At 45.7% G+C, this 8783-nt stretch overlaps 1 protein-coding gene across 13 annotated transcripts in view; it reads left to right on the top strand.

The window, feature by feature from the left end:
• Positions 1-2116: 2116 nt before the first annotated feature.
• The window catches only part of Birc6 (baculoviral IAP repeat containing 6), a 185621-nt gene continuing 178954 nt past the window's right edge, over positions 2117-8783 (top strand). For 9 of the 13 annotated variants that reach the window (XM_031355887.1, XM_031355886.1, XM_031355890.1 and 6 more), the window contains exon 1: positions 2119-2691. In XM_031355887.1, coding sequence (XP_031211747.1) covers positions 2355-2691 — 337 coding nt within the window. In that variant the 5' untranslated portion in view covers positions 2119-2354. Of the gene's footprint in view, positions 2692-8783 lie in introns of all 13 variants that reach the window. The other 4 variants (XM_031355889.1, XM_031355888.1, XM_031355885.1 and 1 more) reach the window with 2 other exon arrangements.

The following is an 8783-nucleotide window of genomic DNA, read 5'->3' as shown; positions in this document are numbered from 1 at the left end:
GAACTCACTCTGTAGACCAGGCTTGCCTTGAACTAGTACACTTAGTTTAAATGTAGCATTCCAGTTTCCGGATTTCCTTACCCACAAGTCAGTGACTTGATTTGTATTGGCATGCTAACCAGAAGTGGTCTGATTTAAGGGTAGTTTGGTCAAAAGTGATTTTAAAAACAGTTTCAAATAGTAGCTTTTACAGTTTCTACATAATTGCTGGTGGTTTAAGGAAGGATACTCATTTCTTGAGTGGTTTAGGGCAGTCCTAGCCTGAACAACTTCGGTCCTTTAAATCAAGACATGTTTTGAGAGGGAAGCTTGTGTAAGCAGCATGGGGTTCCAAACCAAACTGCTGAATTCAACCTCTAGCTTCTGGTAGCAATAGCCTGCAGGCGGTAGGCTGGACAATGCATCAAGTCTGCATTGCCATTACTTCTATTCCCAAGTACTAAAGCAAATCTGTTATGAAATTTTATCATTTTCATTTGTCGTGGGTGTGAAATTCTCACAACCAGAGTATGGTGGCATATGCAAGTGCTTTGGAATTGAAGCCATATGTAGATCAAATAACAATATATGAACAAACAGGTTAAAATTTAATTGGGATATTTTAATATTTCCTCTGCAGGAATGTATGAAGTTAGTTACTCGGTTCACGATGAATTTTTTCCCCCGCTAGGATTTTTTTTAAGGTTTATTTTATTTATGTGTATGAGTACACTGTAGCTGTACAGATGGCCATGAGCCATCATGTGTGTGGCTGCTCTCTGGCCCCCCACTCCCTCAGGCCCCACTTGCTCCAGCGTAATTCACTGTATCAGACGCACCAGAAGAGGGCGACAAATCTCATTACGGGTGGTTGTGAGCCACCATTACGGGTGGTTGCTGGGATCCGAACTCAGGACATTCGTAAGAGCAGTCAGTCCTCTTACCCGCTGAGCCATCTCACCAACCCCCCTCCCCCCTAGGATTTAATGTAGCTCAAGCTGGCCACAAACTCCTGCAGTAAAGGATGACCTTGAATTCCTGCCCTCCTGTCTCCACCTCCTAATCATGTGTGTCTGTGTCTATACTCCAGTGAGTGCAAGTACACTTCGAGTACAGAAGAGGGTGTCAGATGCCCTGGAGCTAGAGTTACAGTGTAGGGCAGTCCAACATGAGTGCTAGGAACTCAGGTCCAGATGGCCTCTGGAAGAGTAGCAGTGTTTTTAAGTTGCTGAATCATTTGTTTAGCCCACCAAACAATTTTTTTTTCCCCTCAAAATTTTTGGAAAGGATCTTGTCAAATGGCGAGGGCTTGCCCGTAATTCGTAGCATTACTGTTTCAGACTGGGAATCTAGGTATGCAGGACCACACCCAGGTACCGTTACACTATAACTACAAGTGACTGACTGACTAATAACTGTTTCAACATAAAGTTTAAGAACGATATTCTTCAAAATCGAATGAAGGAGTATATCCCACCAAAACTCAAACAAACATCATGTAAATTCTTTGCAACGAGGCACACTAGGCTGAACTGTAATGTCTCCAGCACCCCATTATTAAGTATTTCTGTTTATTGAAAGATTTGGAACTATTGTTCTCAGCCTTCTGACTAAGATCAAGGATAAAAGACTTGGAGCTAGGGCAGGCGTCGTAAAAATCAGGACCAGTTCCTCAGAAGAGGCTTGTCGGAATGTGCACTGATAGAGGCCCGCTTCCGGATCCTGCCCCAACCCCGACTCCACCCACCACGCCCTCCCCTCCAACCACCGCGCGCTGGGAACCGCTGGGATTCAGCCGCCCTCGCCACGAAGGGGCCTCTGGGTGTACCAGACAAGTCGCGCGGGCTCGGGTTTGCCTAGCGGAAATGCTCAAGGCCCAGCACCACCCTCCCTGCCACGCGCAGGGCGGAACTCCCGCCGCGGCCACTCCCGAGGCTCGAAGGAAGAAACTGGGACGTTGAGGACGCAGGGCTGGCTGGAGCGGCAGCGCGTGGCACGCGCGAGCCCTACTGCGCACGCTCCGCGCCCAGAGGTTTTTTTTTTTTTTTTTTTTTCCTTTCGGCCCCGCCCCCTCCCTCGCCTAAGGCCCGCCTATCAGGCCTTGGAAGCCCTTCTGCGCATGTTCACCAGACCAGGTCCCGCCTTTTCTGTTCCTTCTAGGGTCCATTAGCTTCCCTCCGCGCTGGACCGGTCGGCGCTCCCGCGCATGCTCCACCCCCGGGCTCCGGCCTCTCCTTTGGTGCGGCCCTCTCTCCCCTCCCCCGCAGCCTGCGAGCTCGCTTGGCCTGGCCGGCCTGGCGGGCGACGTTCCCTGTGCGTGCAGGCGCTTGACTTCATTTCCGGTTAACGCGCTCCGCTTTGCCCCCTGGCCCCGGATGGTGACTGGCTGTGGTGCTGCACCTCCCGGGACTGTCACTGAGCGGCTTCCCAGTGTGATTGTGCTGAGCGCAGGCCGGAAGATGGCGGCTGCGGCTGCGGAGGCCTCGGGCCCGAGCTGCTCCTCCGCGGCGGCGGCGGCAGCAGGGGCGGGGGCGGCCGGGGTCTCCGAGTGGCTGGTGCTGCGGGATGGCTGCATGCGCTGCGACGCCGACGGGCTGCACAGCCTCTCCTACCACCCGGCGCTTAACGCCATCCTGGCCGTCACCAGCCGCGGGACCATCAAAGTCATCGACGGCACGTCGGGGGCCACCCTTCAGGCCTCGGCGCTCAGCGGTGAGCGCGGCACGCCGGGCGGGGGCCGGGCCGGCCGCGGGCGGAGTCGGGTTGTCGGGATGCTAGTTGAGGAAGCCTCCCAGCCTCCGGGATCCGCCTCGGAGGGGCAGCGTGGAGCGGGAGGGTCGGAGAGGCCCGGAAGCTATGGCCGAGGACCTTCGGACTCTGAAAGCAGCAGCGTTTGGGGACGAGAGCTGGGTCTGGCGGGGTGCACTGCGAGTTGCTTTTCGGGCCTTTTGCGTCTGGACCGGCCTGGTCCTTTGGGAGAGATGAGGAGGCGTTGGAGGTCGGTGCCGGTGAGGGCCGGGCCCTCTCTGGGCTCTTGGACGAGATTTTGGGCCAGAGGGAAGGGCTGGCAGACTTGGCTGTGGCGGGAGAGATGGGTGGCCGGAGGCAAGGGGCGGGAGGCTTCCAAGCAGGCTGCCTTTCCCTCTTTTCCCGGGGAGTAGCGGCCCGCCGGCTGTGGTCAGGTCCGGTAGGTGCGGGGACCTCTGAGGGCTGCCCGTTCGCATGGGGGTAGGCTGGGGTGGGGACTGGGATGGGGAGGTAAGTAGGAGGGGGAAGGCCAGCTGCCTGAACTGTGCTTGCTGGACTATGGGACTCGCAGAGTGCAAAGAAGGTTAGACTCGGTCCTCCAGCTCTGCGTGCTCCCACCCTTCCAGTGTCAAGAAGCCTAGGCCCCTTGTAATTAGGTGGAACTTCAGGCCCTTTCAATTTGTTTTAGCATAGAGAGCTAGAAATTGGTAGTTGGAAGTATGTCTGGATTTCCTCCACCTTGGAAGGAGAGCACTTGGGTGGTGGAGACGTTGGTTCAGGAATTGGCCTTTCAGGATGTACCAGGTCAAAGCTCGTTCAGTGGATAGACTGGAGTGTTTTGGGATGGCCCTAGCTAAGCTATTTGCTGAGGTGACATTTCATTTGTTGATGAATGGTGCCTTAATTTTGACGTTAAAGGTTAAAATTGAGAAGTTCATGTATTAGTAGGTTTTAAACTCATGCACTGAGATAAATTGTATCGAAGTGCACTTAGCCAAGTGGAATTAATTATGTGGTCTACCAACTTACTTTGTGTTATTTTACACAGACATACACGAATAAGCTTACTGTGTGAGTAATGTCATAAGATTAAATGGCAGTTTAGGAATACAAAGATGAAATTAGAGATGTTAATTTTTGTTGTCTTGTGAAAGAACTGGCTATGTATAGTTACAGCATGTAAACCTGTAATATATTTAAGAGATGCCTAAGAGAAAGTTTTCGGTGGTAGGCTTGTAAATTCCCTTTTCTTGGCTTAGGTAAATGACAGTACAGATGGCCCAGATGTAGCAATGCTCACTTACTGTAGCTGGATATAACAGGTTGTTAACTGTGGCTGTGAGGGAGACTCCTTAGTGGAAAGGACTTACTACAAATGGTCATGTATTCCCCTACTTGGCATAAGAAATAAAACATTGCAAATACACAAGTTTACCCTGGCTCTTGAGGTATATTTCACTGACCCTATTCTTCCTTTCCCCTGAATGCTACATTAAATGTGGTCTTGTCACTTTAATACATGTCTATACTTTTAACCAGTTACCCAGTATTTTCGTGATTTCTAATTTAGGACGAATGGTGTCTTTTTCTTTCATTGGCTGGTTTTTGTTTTTGTTTTTAGACAGGAAATTTGATGGCTGGCCTCAAACTGGAGCTCCACCTGCATCTGTTCCCAGAGTGTTAGGCTTAAGAGTGAGCCAGTACTCCAGGCTTGAATTTGTTTTTCTTTATTTTGTTTTATTTTTTTGGTTTTTCAAGACAGGGTTTCTCTATGTAGCCCAGGCTGTCCTGGAACTCACTCTGTAGACCAGGCTGGCCTCGAACTCAGAAATATGCCTGCCTCTGCCTCCCAAGTGCTGGGATTAAAGGCGTGTGCCACCACCGCCCGACTATTTTATTTTTATTTTATTTTTATTTATGTATATGAATGTGTGAGTTTGAGTGTTCGACATGAATGTGAAGGCACCCATAGAAGTAAAAAGAATATATGGATCCCCCGGAGCTTGTAAGTTTCTTGACTTGAGTGTTTGGACTAGAAAAGGAGCAAACTCTTCAAGGATGAGGCTTTTCTCCAGCCTAAGTGATAGAATTTCTACAAAAAGTTTTTTTTTTTTAAATAGCTATATTTTTAAGGTTTATTTATTTATCATATGTAAATACACTGTAGCTGTCTTCAGACACACCAGAAGAGGGCATCAGATCTCATTACGGATGGTTGTGAGCCACCATGTGGTTGCTGGGATTTGAACTCAGGACCTTCGGAAGAGAAATCAGTGCTCTTAACCGCTGAGCCATCTCTCCAGCCCCTACAAAAAGTTTTATTAGCAAGAGTACAGGTGTTTTAAGTAGTTTAATTGGGATGTTTTTGTGTCTGGAGTCCATGTTCCAGAACAATAATGTGTGTCAGGGTTTGTTAAAATGGTTTTTATATTTACCTGCTATATACAGGAAGAAAATATTCCACTTAGTGTTAAAGGAGGAAGGTTGAAGGTGTATAATATGAATGCAAAAATAGTTTTACTAGAAAACACCGAAGGATATGCACTTGTAGAAGGCCATGCATAAGGATTTAGTATGTGATTAAAAATATGTAGCTGGGGAGTTCGCTCCCTAGTGTCTCTCTGTCTCTGTGTCTCTCTCTCACACACACTCACACACACACAGAGGAAAGTTTAGGGCTAACACTAAAAGGACTGTAAGAAAGTAGTTGGAAGTAACCTTTGACCAATTCTGAAGCATTTTACATATGAGAACTAAAGTTATTAATTATGCTTAACTGAGGCTGTAGGATGTTTGTGTGTAAATGATGGGTGCAGGAATGCTGCATTCCATGTTTAACCTGGAATAGTTATTTGTAGGTAACAGTTGTAAGAAATAGCAGATAGCTACGTTGAGTGACCATGGTCCTAATAAAGCTAGCTCCCTTTTTCAACCCAAGGGAAGTCAATTACCTTCTTTTCTGTACTAGAGAATGATGTCTTTGTTTGAGGGGATAAATAATTGGGTAACCATATGGAATTTTATTAGGTTACTGTGGTAATACTGGGATTCAGTTTGTAGAGGTGTGGGTAGCTTGTTAGTGTACACTGTAGGTTAAAGAATTAGAGCAGGATTTACATATAGTTATTCAGTTTGAGTTCAAAATTGATAATCTCCCCACCCCCAGACAGGGTTTCTCTGTGTAGCTTTGGCTGTCCTGGCACTCACTCTGTAGATCATGGAGGCCTTGAACTAGGAGACCCACCCACCTCTGCTTCCACCTCCTGAGTCTGGTGATAACTTTTTAAACTGTCTCCTGATCCATGTTTTCAAATTACCTGTATCTGATATAAAGTCTTTATAAATGTACTTTTACCAGATTAAGAGTTGTCAGGATATACAAGTTAGGCAAATATTTTTAGTCCTTATTAGAGTATATGTAAGAGTTAATATTTTAAAAAACAAAACAAAAAAGGTTAGTATTGTGGAAGCTGAGTATGGTGACTTTAACCCCAGCTGTCCGGAAGGTGAAGTTAACTTGGTCTATCTACATAGTGAGTTCTAGGCCAGCCAGTGATGTGCATAGAGAGTCTATCCTAAAAAAGTATTCTGGGGACTGGAGAGATGGCCCAGAAGGTCAGTAGCAGGTGCTTCTTAGAGGACGAAGTTATAGATCCCCGCACAGCATGGTGGCTTATAGCTATCTTAAGTCTAGTTGTTGCAGGGGATCTGATACCTTTTTTGTCCTCTGTGGGCTGTTTACACATGTGGTGCACTTCCATTCATGAGTGCAATATACTCATCTATTAAAAAGTTAAGGTTTGGGGCTGGCGAAATGGCTCAGCAGGTAAGAGCACTGACTGCTCTTCTGAAGGTCCTCAGTTCAGATCCCAGCAACCACATGGTGGCTCACAACCATCCGTGATGAGATCTGATGAGATCTGACGCATGCGTCTGAAGAAAGCTACAGTGTATTACGCTGGAGCGAGCAGGGCAGAGCGAGCAGAGGTCCTGAGTTCAATTCCCAGCAACCACATGATGGCTCACGGCCATCTGTACAACTACAGTGTACTCATACATATAAAATAAATAAATCTTTAAAAAAAAAGTTAATGTTTTGGAGAGTTTGGCTGATGATCTATTGGCGTTCAGTGACCCCTCCGCTCCCCCCACCATCCCCCCCATAAGCTCTTCTCCAGCCTTTTGCCATGTCTAATTTGTTTTGTGAAGTGGATTTCTTTTCTTTTTCTTTTTTTCAGTTTTTTGAGACAGGGTTTCTCTGTGTGTAGCCCGGGCTATTCTGGAACTCACTCTGTAGACCAGGGTGACCTTGACTTCCCACCTCTGCCTCCCAAGTGTTGCCATCAAAGGTGTGACTACCACTGCCCAGCTAACTTTCTTTTCTTACAGTACCTTTGCTCTTTCTTAGAATGTTCCAATTTTCCCTAGTTAATTAGGTAGGCTGATCTTTTTATTCTAAAGGTTTTTTTTTTTAAAGATTTATTTATTTTATTTATGTGAGTATACTGAAGCTGTCTTCAGACACACTAGAGAAGGGTATCAGATCCCATTATAGATAGTTGTGAGCCACTACATGGGAATTGAACTCAAGATTTCTGGAAGAGCAGCCAGTGTGCTCTTAACTGCTGCTGAGCCATCTCTTCAGCCCTGTCTAATCTTAATCTTCCTGAGGGTTTTTCTGGTTTTGTTTTGTGTTGAGTGTTACTCCAGCCCAGGCTTCCCAAGTAAGTGTTGGAATTATAAATGCGAGCTACCATACCCTACCCTACTCAGATTTTAAGACCTAGAACATAGCTTGGAGATCCTGTTAGCCAGAAAAGTTGGTGCCTCAGCTGTGTAGTGTAGGAAGAATTCGAGCTCCTCATGCTTGCACCTCAGAAGTGCTATAAAACCTTGCTCAATCTTGTTTTTCTTTTCCCCTCCCTTCTTCCTTCCTTCTTCAATACAGTGTATCCTTGGCTGCCTGGCGCTGCCATATACATCAGGCTGGCTTCAAACTCCTGTCTGCCTGACTCTGGCTCCCTAGTACTGAGATCAAAGGATGCCCAGCACCTGTTCTCAGTTTTAATTTGCAGTTCTCTAATGATTCGTGATGCTTAACATCATTTCATTTGCTCAGTTGCCTCTTTTTTTTTTTTTTTTTTTTTTTTTTTTTTATTTGCTGATTTTGTGTCCCTTACTGCCTTCTCCCAGCAGGGAGAAAAGCCCATGAACCTGGGGTCTTGCTCATGCTATACAAGCACTTCACCATTGAGCTGTATACCTCAGACCATAACTGGATTTTAAAAACTAAAACTACATACACCACTTAACCATATCATTTATATATACTAGGTATATATACCTTTCTAGCCATTTTTGATTCATGAACTTTAGCATAAAAGGAAGTAGCATGTTTCACCTTAGTGACTTTGTAACCTTTACTAAATCACTTAACATTTCTTTTCCAGTTCCCTCATTTGCAAAATGGTGGTAACAATGGTTTTAGATGTGAGGATTTAAGCTCACTTGCTTGCTCTATTTGTCTGTCTATCTATATCTATCTATCGCTTATAATAGTGTACTTACCAGTAAGCACTAATACAACAACCACTACCACAAAAAGTACTCCCCACTTTTATTTGAAAATCTTTTTTTACCTAAAGCCTTTTCGTACTCTTTGTCTTCTAAACTTATCTGAAACTATGAACTATTATCCTGATTTACCTCTTTGTACTATCTTGCACAGTTCATCTAGTTTTTGCTTTGTAAGTATATAGTTAAATATGGAAGCATCTTTTCTTAAAAAATTATTTATTTATTTTATGTATATGAGTACACAGTAGCTGTACAGATGGTTGTGAGCCTTCATGTGGTTGCTGGGAATTGGATTTAGGACTTCTGCTCCCTGTGGTCAAGCAGCTTGCTCAGTCCCTGCTTGCTTTGGCCGAAAGATTTACTAATTATTATAAATAAGTACACTGTAGTACACTGTAGCTGGCTTTAGATACACCAGAAGAGGGCGTCAGATCTTGTTATGGATGGTTGTGAGCCACCATGTGGTTGCTGGGATTTGA

The sequence above is a fragment of the Mastomys coucha genome, unplaced genomic scaffold (assembly GCF_008632895.1).
Source record: "Mastomys coucha isolate ucsf_1 unplaced genomic scaffold, UCSF_Mcou_1 pScaffold6, whole genome shotgun sequence".
Lineage (NCBI taxonomy): Eukaryota > Metazoa > Chordata > Mammalia > Rodentia > Muridae > Mastomys > Mastomys coucha.
Note: the sequence above shows the minus strand (reverse complement) of the source record. Positions and strands in the feature narration are given on the sequence as shown.